At 39.7% G+C, this 17,835-nt stretch overlaps 1 protein-coding gene across 1 annotated transcript in view; it reads left to right on the top strand.

The window, feature by feature from the left end:
- The window catches only part of LOC111866424 (ankyrin-3), a 235,021-nt gene that overhangs the window by 11,338 nt on the left and 205,848 nt on the right, over positions 1 to 17,835 (top strand). The window contains exon 3 of the mRNA XM_033752256.1: positions 11,919 to 12,020. Coding sequence (XP_033608147.1) covers positions 11,919 to 12,020 — 102 coding nt within the window. The remainder of the gene's footprint in view (positions 1 to 11,918; positions 12,021 to 17,835) is intronic.

Here is a 17,835-nt window from a genome sequence, read left to right as displayed (position 1 = left end):
AAGATATCAGGTTAAATATAGGCTGGGGGAGCCATATACATATTTACATTCGTCAATATATGTTGTCCGTGAAGTCTAAACTTAATTTGGTTTTCTGTCAAGAATGTAGGGGTAGTGATTGATGCGAAGGCACTAATTGCTTTCAAGGAAATGGTAGTATGAATAGAAAAATTGTGGCATATTTTAACAGAATTTGTAGATCTCAAAGAAAGCGTTATTCTTGGAGTGCAGACTTTTACGTAATGAGAAACTTGATTTGGTATATAGGCCATACTGTTTTCCTTTTGTGTACTCAAATTGAGGATTATAAAATAGAGCTTGACATTGACTCCGATGGAGGAAACAGAGTGTGTTAGCCTGAAGTGGTCTGAACTGACTAAGGATTTTGTTTTATGACAAGATTTTGTAAGGTAGTGTTGAATCTTCTGGTATCGCTAAGTAAGAGTTAATTAGTTACATGAAAGAAAGGGTAAAAGTGTCACAAATTTTCAAGGGCAAGAGTACTGAATTTACGAATTGTCAAATGACATGGCACTAACTCCCGGATTATCCTGTTCTGTTTTTGCTGTTGCTATCATGCAAGGAAACTCCCAAATATCTGCTGCTGTTGTTAGAGTACAGGCGGAAGTCCAAGTTCTCTGCAGCTGTTGCCGTAATACAAGGGAACTGCCAAATATCTGCTGTTTGTGCTTCGTTGTGAAGGGGTGAAATATCTGCCGTTGTTATTAGAATACAGACGGATATCCAAGTTCTCTGCATTTGTTGCCTTGATACAGGGGAACTCCCAAATATTTGGTGCATGTGCTTCGTTGTGGAGGGAGGAAATATCTGCTGTTGTTATTCGAATACAGACGGATATCCAAGTTCTCTGCAGCTGTTGTCTTGATACAGAAGAACTCCCAAATAGCTGCTGCTGCTGTTAGGATACGGGGAAGATCAAATTATCTGCTGTTACTGCTAGAATATGGAATAAAACACAAAACTAAAAGGCATCTCCTTCTGTAGCTAGAGAAGGGAGAGGATGGTGATAGCACGAACATATAAATGGAATGGGAAAGGAATGCGGGACCCAAAACTAGAATGACTGTGCTGGCGAACACCAGCAGCAATTTAACCGCCAGAGGCTGGGAGGGGGGGTGAAGGTATGAAATGGATGAAAGTATGGAAGATCGGAGACGAGAGAAAGAGGAAGTGAACAGTAATAGGGCGGAGACGAGTTTGAAAAGAAATGTCAGTGAAAGAAGGGAAGGAGATAAAAATAGGAAGTAGATATAGGAAAGGAAGAGAGAAATTGCTTTCATCAAATTTGATGAGTAATGTAAGTAACAACCAAGAACAACAAAACTATATTCTGAAATTGCAGGCGGACTGCTCTGTACGTGGATGATATCCTTAATGTATATAGCAGAATGTGTCGTAATATAAATTAATTTGGGGGCAGCTGTTTTTAGCACCTCCCACGAATATTGGTCTCTATTTTTTAAGGGATACCCTTGATTAAGACTCGCCTTTCCTTTGCATTTTCCATATTGAGGTCCACTTGCTTAGTTCAAACAATTTTATATATTCTTTGGCTATTATCGTGATTATTAATTTTTGCCCCAAATTTAATTCCACCCCTTTTTTGAGACTTATTTTAACACTTAATCTGCGTAGAGGCTTTATGTAGGGTTGAGTGCTAAGGTGACTGTTGAATGATGAGCTGGAGAGCATCTGAAGGAAGTAGTCGAGGTAAAATTCCGGAACATTTCCGGTATAATCAATGATGGATTCAGGAAAGCAGCACAAAGTCTTCTTCAGGATAATCAGCTTCCCAGTCGAAATTTGAACCGAGCGCCAGCCAAATACAATTCTAGAATAAAGTTCATACTTTTAATTTTTAAATCTGTTAATACCACACAAAAAAGCATCTATGCGAAGAAGTTTCTTCACTAAAGCATCTTTGCGAAGAAGTTTCTTCACATGCGATTGACCTCCTCAGCAATATTTTGAAAAAAAAAAGATTTTGATTAGTAGACCACTGTTAGTTGCTGAATGTCGAACAAGAATGAAATTCGTCTGACCGGTAAAGCCGATAAAAGTGATATTTTGTGATTGGGCTACTATTGAATATACTGTCATTTCTCTGACGATGCAAACTATGAAAAATTTTAGGGCATTGAACTCCATAATTAAATAAAATTTAGTGAATCCTTAAAAGCCATTTACTAGAAAATGGCATATTATATTTTAAGGACCCACATTTAGAGCCTCCTAATTTTAAAAGTAAAATATTTCTATTCACTGGTAAGAGACCTAGGATCAATAAACTCTTGAATGCCGACAAGCCGGATATCAAACACCAATTTTTCGTAATCTGGGGGGCAGAAAACTTGCAAATCCGTCAACATTTCAGGATCGAATCCTGTAAGATCACAATACTTTCTCACATATACTGGTAGAGGGAATAGACGGAAGATAAGGACAGACAGGGACCAGTTATTAACTTAATTTATTGAATTAGTATGGATTCAATTCATGCTGTAGTACCTCGTAATTACACTTACCTCGCTGTAGATGGGCAAAGTCTAGGATTTCCGTCCCCTGCGGGATTTCTGCCTGTGAAATACGTAGGTTGAGGTGGAGCGGAATTTATATGATTATTTTTGTAACAATGATTTAGAAGAGATTTCCCAGCGGCATTATTTTGCTCAGCACCTTTATAAGTGTTTGGTGATAAAATCACCTACGAATATTACTTAAGGGGCCGCACCGTAGCTCAAGATCTTAGTAGCTAGCTTCCCATCGCGGCGGCCTGGGTTCGATCCCGGGTCTGGTCAAGTGGGATTTGTGGTGGACAAAGTGGCGCAAGGGTAGGTTTTCTCCCAGTACTTCGGTTTTACCTGCCAATCTTCATTCCACCAATTGCTCCACAATCACCCTCACCTATCATCTGGGGCTGGTCAATAGGCCAGAAGTGGCCGCAGTACAAGGGAATTAGTCCCACCCCACTAGCAACAAAAAATATTACTTTGTGCTCAGTTCCAATGAGGAGGTCTAGATTTCTTTCTATTTTTTTTTCTTGGAAGGTTGTGGACCGAAATTAAAATTATAGATTCCTTGTTAATGTTGTGTAGCTGTAGTTTCCATGCATTGCGAGTGAGGAAGGAAATTTTCTGAGTGCTTGAAATCTTGACGTATTAGATTGGCCTTTCCCTTACCTTGTTGATTTTGCCTGTGGGATGGATACTTTCTGTAGTTTGGACATACAAGTTTCGTGGTGATTGTGAGTCTCACTACTTAGTGCTACTGGTATGCTATTGGATTCCATGTAATTAATAAATTTGTATGTTTTTGACTTAATGCCCCTAGCACTCCAGAATAAGATGGTGTGAGTGAAGGACGTAGCTCTTATGAAGAAGACCGAGGAGGTTGGCAAGGCAGTTAGAGGGTACTCTCATATGAGTGCTAGACTGAGATTGTTTGTAGTAGATACTGAAATGGGAAGTTTGAGTTGAAAGCCCTAACACAACAGATTCCCTAGTTTAATGTTCGGTGTATGAGTTACCTACTCTGTCTCGGACGTTGATGGTCATGTGTGTTGGCTGCTGAAACTGCAGATATCTTGGTTCTGTAGGTTCAGAAATGTCGGGCGACTGCAATGAATTTTAGTCAGAAGGTTTGAAACTGTGTTCCTCCCGCGGGTGTGTTGTGTCATGTGGATACGTAGTTGTGTTCATTTGTTCTGGACAACTTGGGGACAGAGCGCAGGGACTTGGAGGCGCCCGAAGAATCTGAGTGTGACCCGTCATCCGTCGCAGGGGTATGAGGTGAGGCAGATATGTTCTGTGCGGGCGAACATATGCCAGTTTCACAGATGACAGGCTTTCATGTAGCAAGCTGAAAGCTATTTACTGAAAGATTGGAACACAATCTGCCGGTGCAGTTTAATTTATGGGCAAGCAGCCGATCTTATCTGTATTGTAACTGGAATTACCGCCTGAGACACAAATATGTATTTGGACGGAAAGCCACGCGATTGATTTAAACTGTAGAGTTATGCGGGAGGTTATGGAAGTTGTGTATTGACAAGATTCAAGAGGCCTGCCCCAAGCATTTCTGTGACTCATAGGCGGATAGTCATGGAGGGTTGTGGAGGGAGGTCTTTACGGTTGGATGGATTGAACTGAGCCTCGCGTTCTGCCCATATTAGGAGGCTGCCGATTATTAGGTTTGGTGTTGAACATTCCATTTTGAAGTTAATTTCTCATCTTCTTTTCCTTGAGGTTACGGAAATATGGGTAACCTCTGTACTTCGAAACGTGGTCTCCGATTTTGCACAGAAAGCGAAAGTCAGCACAAAGTTCGGTTCGAAATATTTTTCACATCTCTACGAGCAATGTTCCTCTGCACAGTGGGCGCAAGTCGGAGGCCCGTCTAAAGGCCTCTACCTAAACACAGGACGACACAAACCTAGAATAAACGCATACACATAAAACATCCATGCATTGAGTAGGATTCGAACCCACAATCTCAGCATCCGAGCGAACGACTACTGTGACCGCCCGATTGGGAATTATATTGTACTTATTTAAGGTCATAAGTACACTATTCCACTGTATGGCACAAACTCCGTCCAAAGTGCAACAATTTATTTTACGTGTAGTTCTTTTGTCTTCTTTTCTTCTACACTACATGTTTCGGCCAAATTCGCCTCAGAATCCGAATTGATCCGAACTGAACTTCTGACACCAGTCAGTCACGCGACAAATAACTTCACGTGGGTCTCGGATTTGGCGACTCTTTATTGGACACTCTGCGCCGTGCCATTCTGGCATGGAGGGACATCCTGCGGGGAGCGGTGACATATATCTTCTGGCACCCAACCCGAATTTGGGTCCGTTCTTTCTTGAAGGCATCTCTCCTACGTCAATACCAAAATTCAAAATTCAAAAATCAAATTGACATATGTAAATTAACAAAGTTTTTATACATATCTGACAAATATCAGCAGGGGGATTCTGATATATCGGGACCTATTAACAACGGAGAAATGAACAATTAAGAAAGCTGGTGTTCTAAATTCTAAACTACGTGCAGTGTAACAGCTATGTGAGAGAAATACACCTGATGATGGCCATTTACTGCCGAAACATGTAGTGTAGAAGAAAAGAATACAAAAGAACTACAATAAATTGTTGTACTTAGGACGGAGTTTGTTTCATACATTGTGTAGAGTGTAACAGGATGCTTAAATATAATATTGTAAACACTATTCCACGTACACGTATACTATAAGCAAATAATATTTCATGAGTGAACTGCAACTAAGCTTAATAGAAAGGGCCGCGCCATAGCTCAAGCGGTTAGTCACTGACTTCCCACCGCGGCGGCCCGGGTTCGATCCCGGGTCTGTTCAAGTGGGATTTGTGAAGGACAAAGTGGTTCTGGGGTAGATTTTCTCCTGGTACTTCGGTTTCCCCTGCAAATCTTCATTCCACCAATTGCTCCACAATCTCACTCACCTATCATCTGGGGCTAGTACAATAGGCCAGAAGTGGTTGCAGTACAAGGGACTTAGTCCCACCCCACTAGCAATATAGAAAAAAAAAGCTTAATAGAAGATAAATAATGCTGTTTGGAAATTCTGCGTGTCGCATTATTGGGTACAGATTTTCCGGGTTTGTTACTTCTTTTGAATATACAATATTAAATACAAAGTTGTCAACGGGTATGTAACACACGGACTTACCCATGAAGACATAAAAAGCATTGTTTAATGGAGAGTGTTAAAGGTAAAATTTGTCCCTGTGCTTAATTAATTAAGCACTAGGTGATGGAGATCTGCGGAGGAATAGATGTATAGATCCATGCGTTCTTGACTTCGGTACTAATTGTAGAAAAGTGGTCAGTTTCATGTCCAGGACGCTTTACCTCTGGGAAAAACACGCAGTTTGTATTAGAGAGGAGGCTGGGTGGATCCCAGAACAGACGACATCGAGAGAAAAAAAACTCTTTGCTCCTACCGAGACTCAAACTCCGACCTCTTGTCCGTCAAGTCCATATCCAGTCTCTGTACCGACTGCGCTATCCCGGTTCATGTATTTTTAAAAGTTTTCTTTAATATTTCTCAGAATATCTCTTACCTCAGGGCATGTCACGACCGATTTTACTGCAACCACTTGTAATCAATCGCCTTTACTTTGAATAAATTGAGAAGTTTGTAGGATATCACTGATGATTGTTAACTAGGACGCTTTCACATCCAGCACAACAGCGTGATAATCTAGCACTCAAAAGGCCACTCCCTGTTTAACAGCTGTTGCCACAAGTAAAGCCTATCTGATGTACGAAACATGGTACGTTGTTCTGTGTTTAAACAGTCTTAGTGAAAATGTAAGTAAGCTTTAATTTTCCACTATACTATGATCATCGGAAGTATGCAGAAAATAGAATTTGATGATTTCTGATGACGTTACGATCTATATCACTGACTGACTATGAGTTCCCATACTGCATTAATATATTAACAAGGAAAATCTAACAGGGACGCCAAAGTGGTGTACTGGCCGTGATATCGCTAGCCTAACGTCGGAATGGTTCCGGGTTTTGTCTAACATTCACCACTAATATTAAAATGTGCTAATACGCCATCTCCGTAGTCTATTGGTCAGTGCGACAGCCCAGCAGCCAATATATTCGTGTTTCAATCCCATCAGCTGCTAACAGCAGCCTGTTCAAAGTCGAAGTGAAATGCAAAACCTGTTTTCGTAATGGTAACAATTCACCTGAAGACTGGAGCCGAGTCAACTTCCAAAACATCATGTAAACATTCATAAATTTTAACTCGGAAAATTCTGTACGTAGTGTCAGAGTATTCTGTTACTCTATACGTCATACTCCATGGGCAAAAGAAGGTAAATTGATTGAAGAATGAAACAGAACGCTTACCTTTTTTGGTTCCCATACGCTTTCGTGTCGTTTGCTAACAACACGGATGGATTTATCTTATTCTTTGCAGTTGGTGCGTCGTCATTAAAAAGTCAACGGCCACTTTCTCCTACATCCTGTGTTACTGTCCAGCAGTGGGTACAGTACAGTCCCAAACTAGCAGCAGTTGTGGGTGAGGGTTGCGTGCGACTCCTGAGAATCAATACAAGACGCCAAACTGGCGGCGCTTTTATAGTCCCGTTCTCGTGGTTGAGGCTGCATGCAAGTCATCTTCGAGGCTACGTAATATACTGTGGCGTGTGCATGGACCGCCATTTTGCAACTATCAAGTGGTATCGTGTTCAGAATTTCAAGAATAATTTAAATTCCTTCTATACAAATGTGACCAAATCGATTGACATTATCATTAAGTGGAGTGAATCTGGTTCGTGTTGGAGTTGTCAAGTCAGTTCATCTGTGGTTAACCTGAGAAAGTGTCGTGTTTTTTTCTGGTTGCTCTCTCCTCAATACAAACCCCGCCCTACCATCCAATTAACCTCTCCTGGTCTGTGAAAATGGACTCACATGCTCGTTGAACTACATGCTGCTCTCCCCAAACCTGGACTATTCTGCGTATTCCAGACGAAAGTCGAAATATTCGTATTGCGTCTACAGTTGAGTTTCTTAAATTAGGTACAGAATAGACCCGTCTGACATATAATACTGGAACGAATTGTCTTGTTTCCGTACTACTATTATTATTATTATTATTATTATTATTATTATTATGTATACTGATACTAGTGCAAGAATGATTCGTTGCCTTTAAGCTAAAGGAATTGTGATTATCCTACATATCTATTTGCCAAACCTCCTTTTAAATGAGTAAACACCTTTCTTTCCACGTATTTACTTCCAACTCCCATGCAAGTTCAACTAAAAGTTTTTAATTCAAAATTTAATTCTTTGAAAAGTTCAGCAATTTCACCAAAACAATTTTAACGCTCCTGATGATCGCTATGTAGGACGAAACATCTTGTGTGTAATATGACAAATAAAGATATACAACTTAAAAGAATCAAAAGGATTAAAAACTAAGAATTAAATTTTGAATTTTAAATAATTTAGTGTAAGTTGCACGGAAGACGGAAGCGAATATATGATAAATGCAATAAGATACTGAAATATTACAGAGTGAATACTTTGTCTGTAAATCCAGTACTTAGATACATAAAAGATTTACAGCGCCAGTAATTTAAACTTTCACTATTCTTTCCTTTCATTGTAAAGGCATGGCTGTTTGAATTCGGCCTGCGACTCCATGACTGAAATGTTTATGTGTCTGACTTGGGTCATATATATATATATATATGTAGGCTCCTGTTTCGGAATTAATTCTCTGTATACCAAATTAAACTTCCCTTCTCATTAAGAAAGTAATGTTTTGTCCGGAAAACTAGTTAAACAGTCGTTTACTTCGTTAATTCTATGTTTAAAAGAGCTGAGTTGCTACGCAGACATTCGTTTCTAGAGACTAGAGAAAGTCTGTATAGTCCCGATCGATATCTCGAAAGGAAATACGTAGACTATCTTCTCTTACTTTGACCTTCGTTACGCGAAGCATATGGACTAACATTTCTTGTAGTGCGCTTTCTGACAGCTGGTATCATCACTGAAGCCCATTCTGAATTAGCTTTAATGTAAGTGGGCTCATTTTCATATGGTTGCATCCTTGACCAATCCTTCATCCACGTTTCTATTTCAGCTTCCCATCGAAGGAACAGCGGCGAAGTTCCGAAGAATGTCCTTGTGTGCGCATGCAACGTTTTAACGATAATGAGCAGACTTATGCTACACAGAAAATCCTAATTTTGTGCTATTCTGTTTAGTATCCGCGATATCCGTGAATTTGAACTGTGAAGTGTTGTTAAGTGGTTGCATATTCTGTGACGTTGAAGGTTCGTTGTTTGTGTGGGATGTGGTTGTGCTGCCGCAAGGTGAGATGCCGATTGGCTTAAGTATAAGCGTCTTGGCTTATTTAACGACGCTTTCATAGCTGTGCAACTTACGTCACTTCAAGTGGTAGGATTAATCAGAATGGATATGTAGCCTCTGTGGAGGACCTGAGGAGAAACACTAGAAAGCAAGTCCGGTTGTAACGAACAAGTCATCTCATGCGGTAAAGCTTCTGACTTGTATTCGAAGGCTACAAGTTGGAATTTCTTTTTGGACACCGTTTTTCGTGACTGAGTTCGTATTTCCCCCAGTCCCTCCAGGCAAGATCAGTTATAGTACCTTAAATTAGACCACTAAGACTTCCTTCCAGATTCGTTACAAATCATCATTCACTCTCATCCAAATATTCATTAAATTATAGCTCGAGATACTCGCACAGACAGCATTGTTAAATAGACTATACGTAAGTAAGAAGAAATAGCAGACCCTTGTCTTTGATTCGAATTTTGAACCTCTGAAATTTCCAAATGAATAATAATAATAATAATAATAATAATAATAATAATAATAATAATCAGCATCTTCATAGATTAGGCCATACGTGATCTGTTCTGTCCTCTAGAAAAATATGTTTAAATTCCAAACCATGCATTGTAATTTATGTTCTATGTTAGTTAAATAGTTAGTTGTAGTGTTGATCAGTTGTTGCTGATAATCACTTTCATTTCTCCCTTCTTATCACCTTATGCCGAATTCTTATGGCAGAAATGAACATTGCAGATTCGCAACGAATATGTATGTTGTTGAATATCATTATGAAAAGCTGCACCTACTTCATTAAACATATAGTGGCATCAATAAATGTTTCAAATAGACGTAGATCATAATAAGAATTTTATTTTATATAAAATGAGCCATCTAGAGACAGTTCTTTAATATTCATGTTGAACTAACATAAAGGAGTTGCTACACATGAACTAGTGCGAACAAAAATAATTAAATTCGCTTTATAAACTTTATTATAAAAGACGCATAACATATTTAATTTAAATGAGTTCAGTGGTTTGAAAAATGAAACATACGGGAAGATACACACGCTTCCTCATTATGCCTTCATTTTTCACACTCGGTTAAAAATTATGACCGAGCTGTCCACTTTCACCTCAGACATTCTGCCCCACATTAGCCTGGTTTGTGCACTTAGCTGTTCCTTCGTTTCCAAGACTGAAAGAGACAGATAACATTTTATGAGTTTCTGATAAGATATCTCGCTCGTCTATTTCATGTCTGCCTGGTCTGGACTAGCTACTTACCTCGCAGGTTGTGACCATACATATAGTCACAACCTGCGAGATCTATGCGATTTCTATTGTACTACTGACGAAAAATGGAATACTGCATATAATCATTTTCACAAAACAGGAAAGTCATACGTGTTCTGTTGTTTGCGTGATTTCATGATAACCGAAAATGGTCAAATGGGTTGTGAAGAAAGACAATTTTTTACAGTTTGGAGAATGCGAGAAATACAATTAAAATGATTTCGTGCCGTAGGCGAATAGCTGAAAGGAAGATTCTCTACTTAGGTCTCTATAAGGCCGCGCCATAGCTCAAGCGGTTAGTGGCTGGCTTCCCACCGCGGCGGCCCGAGTTCGATCCAAGGCCTGGTCAAGTGGGATTTGTGGTGGACAAAGTGGAGCTAGGGCAGGTTTTCTTCGAGTACTTCAGTTTCCCCTGCCAATCTTCATTCCACCAATTGCTTCACAATCTCCCTCACCTATCATCTGGGGCTGGTACAATAGGCCAGAAGTGGCCGCAGTAGAATGGACTTAGTCCTACCCCACTAGCAATAAAAAAAATAGGTCTATATACCGACAAAACTCATGTTGGTAGCCCACATCATAATCTTAAAATTCCAGTGTTCCGCACCACTGCTTGCAGGTTGCCAAAGTCAGATGACTACCCAAATCTGAATCTTCAAAGGGGTCCCAAAATTTAATGAAATGAATAATTCCCTTTCTAAGTTCTGACATGTACCCGAAGGATGGGTTTAACTTAACGGATATCCTTTTTCGGCCAGTTTACGGTCACATAAAATCGTTTTATGAAACACATTTATGGCAGAACTTTTCAACTGAATTGGAACTGGGAACAAAATCCAGATACACTCAGCTTCTCTACTTAAATTGTATTTTTTTGGAAAGCAATCAATGAGCAAGCCAAGAAGAAAGTGGAAGTAGACGATAACGGTTAATATTGAAGGAACAGGTTTTGTTAGAATAAAATTTAATTGTTCATATATGTGACTAGGCAAAGGGTTTGGATTGGTAACTGAATTTATTGAAAAAAATTAGCTCGTGACAAGTAACTCTAATAGTCTCACTAATCTATACTCTTTACAAATCACTATAGGCTACGGTAAGTCTGACTGTTATAGCCTTCACTAGTCGTTTCTCGGTAACGGTTCCTAATCACACAGAGTCTTCTGCTCCTTTATTTAAGTCTTTAGTCGTTGGCGACTATCTCGCAACTCCTCATAGCCCCAACTCCAATCCATGGCTGAACAACTTTTCCCGCTAGCTCTCGCTACATAGCATCGGCACGGATCGCATTAAGGACACGCATTTCCTTAAATGCTTTGTGCGTATATGTTGCTGCGGTACATGTTTACGGATCCGTTACGTAACTTCAAACAATTTGTGCTGGCTACATTATTCCAGCCTTTCAGCTGCCATATCTCAATGATAAAGAACGACAGGTCCGGTTCTAGTGGGCAGTGTTAAACCTGTCAGTTGCAACATTAATCTACACAGTCAATTACTTTATTGTGCCGAGAGAGGTGGTTTCCTTTCATGTCCATGACCATTTTGCCTTAGACGTTTAAATTACAGTTTTCATTAAAACGTTAAATGGAAGATAAATCTGCGGACATGGGTAATTAATGACGAGCATTTCATGATATTGTGATCACATGAACATTCTCTAGCAGTTTTACTGATTGCATAGATTTGATTTCTGTAGATGGTTGTTTCATGTTGTTTTCTTCGTTGCAGTCGGACGGGAACACTGCGTTCCTTCGTGCTGCCAGGGCTGGGCATCTGGACAAGGTGCTGGAACACCTCAAGTCCAATATAGACATCAATACGTCCAACTCGGTGAGTACTTTGTACCCTTGATTAAGCATATATGAACCTTTCAGAGAAAACTAATGATTTCTACCTCATTTTGTCATGCAAATTAAGTTTATTATATTTAGCATGTTCGTTTTTTTTTTGCGGAAAAATGTATGTGTTCACTTTCTGTGTCATTTACTTTGCACCAATATCCCCACTTCTAGGTCAGTTTACAAATAAAATTTAACGCTTTATGTGGAGGTCATATCTACCCAATATTCTGCCTTCTCTGTGAACTATTATCAGGGCTTAAACAGTTCCATTGGTTTTCTTAAAATTATACATGAGAGATTTCCATTAAATATTATTGGTTAGTTCCGATATTCCCCGATACTGATCCATAATATAGCCTGGTTTACATGAGACTATAAATAGATTCGTCAGTACATGCCGCATGGTTCTACATGGGAGACTCACAAAATTTAATGGAAAATTCCGATTTTCAACCATATTTATACATTGTAAAGTTTGCGTTTTCTTAAGGCTATAAATGGACTTCCAACTTATCCATAATCACATCTACAAAATTTGTTAAAATCTTAAATGCGAGGCTCCTTCCCATTCATACTTTTTATTCTGACTTTGGAAGAAGCTTAATATTGTCACGTGGTTTAGTGATTAGTAACTCGGTTTCTGGATTGGACACACTAGTTAATTTACTCCTTATACACTCCATCAGTAATTACACGTAATGATAGCGCTATCGCTATTTCTGCAATTTATAATTCACTGTTACACACACACGCACACTAGTCGTCTCCTGGAAATGCAATTAAAACACAGGAACTATAATACTCTCGCTTAATTACCCACTCCAGATATTACACATAAAGTTTTCTCTTCACAGCTGTACTCTTGCAACAAACTCTTAACTTCACAGCCTCCCGTACAGAACTGAATCAACTCTCCTGGACTGGACTTCTCGTCTAAGTCAAAGTCACTTTGTGACTGACGGTCAGTCAGTTAATCTTTATGTCGAGCCCAATATGGTCTTATGACCAGATAATTATTAATGTTTGACAGTTACGGTCTTGTTATTGTGGGGTTCCCTCTCTGACGAGAGGACGGGTCTGTCTTTGTTAGAATTATTGTTAGCATTAATAAGTCATTTGACATAATGTAAAGGCCATTTGCATTTTACATGTAAATAAATGTATATAAAATATATATAGGGCCTCTATCAGTTCAGGCTCAGTACAGAAGATTATGCTCTATTTCTGTAGTTTTCGATACAACGACATAGAAAACAGCCTCGTCTATTTTTGCGTGTTGGACTGTATTTACGGAGCCGTTGCTTGGAAACGCGTTGGCCATATCTATTACAGTATTTAACTTCAAAGAAGGCAATTGGTAAATTTTGTGTACTACACTGCGGAATGTCCTTTCCAGTCTTGTTTATTTCAGCCGTTATATCATAACGCGAGCATGAAACAACTGTAGACAAACCTATCCCTCGAAGGAGGTCGCAGATGACCACATGTGAATGTACGAACCTTCCTCCTACGTAGGGGATACACGGGATATTTCCCCGGGGTCGTACAGGCGACGGAAATGCACCAGTCACTTCGTGCTATACCACGGATGAGAAGTGTCACTTATATGCATGTATAGACTGCTGGTAATTAGCAGGCTTCCTGTGAGTGAAACTTGTGAAAATGTGGCTCGTGCAACGCCTATGTGCACTTACTGAGGCTTTCGTAAGAAATATTAGTCAGTCCCTTTCACTGATGGTGTGAATGTAAAAGAATATGGTGCATGGAAAGCACGCATTAAATATCTTCAAACCAACCTCAGTTTTAATCGTTTCTTGCATTCTGTTGTGTGTTTAATCAATAGTAGAGTGAATTTACCGACTACACAACCCGTTTTTTATTATCACTACATGTTTCGACCTTAAGAGGTCATCCTCAGGTGTATGAACACGGCTGTATAATTACACGCGGTCAGTGGAAAGTGAATGCGACCGCGTGTAATTATACAGCCGTGTTCATACACCTGAGGATGACCTCTTGAGGTCGAAACATATAGTGATAATAAAAAACGTGTTGTGTAGTCGGTAAATTCACTCTACTATCAACGTCAGTTTGCCCATTGAAAATTTTCCGAAACTAATCATATGCGTCTCCCATGCTCAGTAAGTGTGTCCACTTCCGCTATGTAGAATAACTGTACGCAGAGCTTCAGAAATTGCTTCCATGTGAACGTGTTCAGAGAAAGCTCAGCGTGGGAAAGGAGCATGAGGAGTTTTAAATGTTACCTATATATGTGTGGAATGTTATTTGGACATTACTTTTCATATTTAATGGGAATTAAGGCTTATGCTTATAAGAAAATACATTTAATGCTCTCCCAAAGGTTTGTTCCTGGCGTCAGTGGAACAATATTAACAAGCTGAAGCATTCCTGGCTATATTTAGTAATTCCTGGCAGCTAATTCTGCTGCTAAGAAATTAAGAACTGTTGCTTTACTAAGAAGAAAGTCTCTTTTAAACTAGATCCTTTGTTTGTTGAAGTGTTAAAGAATGGAAATTTATATTGCATTACGAGGTCGCTAACCCCTTAATGACATAGTGACAAATTGCCATTCTGACATCGTTTTTAAATACACTCCATTAGCAATGCCAGTAAGGCTAAGTGCTTTCAGTGCAGTTCAAAACAAAACTCGCGCAGCGTATACGCTGAAGAGACTTTTAAATGTGATAACCTACTCTTTTTGGAAGCATTGGGCCTATTTATTTTTCTACATTTCGTGATGACAGCTATTGCGACTAATGAGGTTCATGGACCGGTGACTTACGACAAATACAAGCAGAATTCTGCTTGCGAGACATTGTATAGCTCCTACATATATGTTAAGGAAATGGTGATTAACCTGGCATTATAAACGACAGTCGGCGATTATGTATCATTTCTAGCTGGATATTTTATATAATCGGTAGATATTTTTTTCCCCTTGGCACTACAGCCCCAGTGGGCCTAGGCCTACCTCCATGAACTCAGTTCACTTCGGTTTATCTCGATCTTACACATACGGTAGGACTCCTTGGGCGAGTGATCAGCTCGTTGCAAGGCCTATACCTGTGGACAAACACAGAAAAACGCACACAAATATCCATGCCCTGAGTGGGATTCGAACCCTCTATCCCGGCTTCCGAGCGAGCGAATAGAGTGCGTGCCTTAGACCGCTCGACTACCGTGACCGGCAAACGGTAGATATTATTCATAGTACAGGAATTATTCAATAATACCCTTACAGATATTTACATGGAGAGCACAGGAATTATTTAGGATGGATTTATTGATTTCGCCGTGGGAATAACTGAGGCATCGTACCTGAAATTCTAAGCATGCAATTAGATTACGAAAAGACGTGAAAATATTTGCATCCTTACCTTGCGTTTTCAAACAAAGTAAGTTAGTGGAAGTGCTGTCAAAGTGTCAGGCCTTTGAATTCAGTGAAAATTAAATACCAGCAAAAAAATGTCGTTTGCCGGTCACGGTAGCCGAGCGTCTAGGACATGTACTGTCTTTTCTCGCTCGGAAGCAGGGATCGTGGGTTGCAATCCCACACAAAGGGTGGATTTTTGGTGTGTGTATGTGTTTATTCTGTGTTTGTGTTGTCCTGTGTTTAGGTAGAGGCCTAGAGGCCGTCCGTCACAGATCTTAAACACTGACCTACTTATTTCGAATGGCGTAACTTATTATACAAGTTGTGGAGCTCTTAATGGGGTTCATTAAATTCTATTTGTTCTTCGAGAATGCAGATTATGGTGCATCACTACTGCATGCTTACCCTCTTTCTATATTTATCACACTGTACGCAAGTCCACCATGTACAATTTGAATTGGCAGGCAGGCTGAGTGGGTTTAGATCATTGTAATACGCGGATCTCAATGACGCCTAATTATTCTCTTATTAAGTGCCTCTACACAACCCTCAGTGCATTTACGTGAATTTATTCTGACCTAAATTTAATTACCTAGAACAATTTAACGTAAACAATAACAAGCATAAGTAAAAGCAAATAAGAAGTGCGGGAAGGTTTAATATGTAGGAAAAGTTAGGGACTGTATGTTAGGGGCTGTTATGAATGAAACTATGGTTAGGAGAATGTATATGTTATTTAATTTTTAGTTCAATTCTAAATTTAAGGCAATATTTTATACTATTTTCTTTGTGTTAAAGGCTTGGGTAATAAATAATTTCTGTGTTTCTTGCTTCCTCTGTTATTAGTCTTAGTTTAAGGCAGACGGTAAATAGTGTCAGCTTATTATTACTAGATGGATACGGACTTAATGCAAATTACATTCTAGCTTCTGTGTTAGAACAGCGCATAATCTAGTCCTATCCATGATGGCCAGGTGAGGTTCTATTTGAAGCATTCAGCATAATTAGAAGCTATGATGTTAATTGTTAGTTTATATGCAGTCTACTGTCAGCCATCATTAAACAGTGCGATTCTACTTGCCTGTTGCATGCATATCGGTAACACTGATCTGTATTAGGCTCTGCCATAGCTCAGACTGTTAGTTGTAGGCTTCCTACCGCGGCGGCCAGGGTTCGAGCCTAGGTCAAATCATGTGGGATTTTGGTTGACAAAGCGGCACTGTGACACGTGTTCTCCGATTACTTGGTTTTCCTCTGCCAATTCTCATTCCACCGACTGCTCCATATTCATTATCTACCACACGGGGCAGGTACAGTAGGCCAATTAGTGGCCGAGGTACCAAGTGGACTCAGTCTCAACCCACTCCAAGAAACTAACTGATCTTTTTCGGATGTGTTAAGCCGGCGTTTCAGCTGTAGTCGTTGAATTGTTCCTCAGCGCTTCGTGACACATGCCAGGATAGTACCCCGACTAGGTTAAAAACACTTTTCGCTGTATGAAATTTTAATTCGCTGACTACATTAGTACTGAAAACTTTTGAAATTTTCGCCGCATCCTTAAGTAAACTGCACGTCGAATGTATAGGTGAAACAATTATCGCTTCAGCTTCATGTTTTGGCGGTGTGTTTCGAATGTCTGCATGTGTGTCAAGTATCCTGATATACTTTTTCGTGATTTAGCTTGTATTTCAATGAAACTGGTACAAGAGTTACTGAATTGGCACAGCCTCTTTCTTACACTTCGTTCCAAGTCTATCACTCACAGTCGCCTCGCTATCCGCCATAATGCATTCAGCGGAAACCACGTCGTTAGGCAAATCGAGAGCTATAAATAACCTAAGAATAAACTAACCAAAGCGATCTCTATTAGTAACTGGACGGTGTAATCTCACATTTTGTATGTTCCTTGCAAAACAGTTCTTTTTGTGTGTAGAGAATTTCTTACGCTTAGCTTCAATTATATTCTGTTTTCGCAATCAGTCCATTCAGATAATGAAAACGAGAGTTTAATTAAAAGTTACCTTACATTACAAGCCGGATGGTATGGATTGGATTGATCTGGCTCATGATTGGGACTGCTGGAAGACTCCTGTGAGCACGGTAATGCGGTAATGAACCTTCTGGTTCCATAAAATGCTGGGAAGTTCTTGAGTAAGTTGCACAATTGGCAGCTTCTCAAGAATGGCTCAGCTCCATGAGTGAGTGAGTGAGTGAGTGAGTGAGTGAATATTACATGCTTGTACTGTACTTTACCCAGAATGCAAAGTGACTACCACATCAAATACGGGCATCATATAAGGGAGGTCATTTATCTGCATGTGTCTTGTACAATGCTGAGTGGCGGTGCTTAGCTGCAGGGACAATTTTAACTATGTGTACTCCGGTTAGATATATTTTCGTTATATAAATG

The sequence above is a fragment of the Cryptotermes secundus genome, unplaced genomic scaffold (genome assembly GCF_002891405.2).
Source record: "Cryptotermes secundus unplaced genomic scaffold, Csec_1.0 scaffold271, whole genome shotgun sequence".
NCBI lineage: Eukaryota > Metazoa > Arthropoda > Insecta > Blattodea > Kalotermitidae > Cryptotermes > Cryptotermes secundus.
Note: the sequence above shows the minus strand (reverse complement) of the source record. Positions and strands in the feature narration are given on the sequence as shown.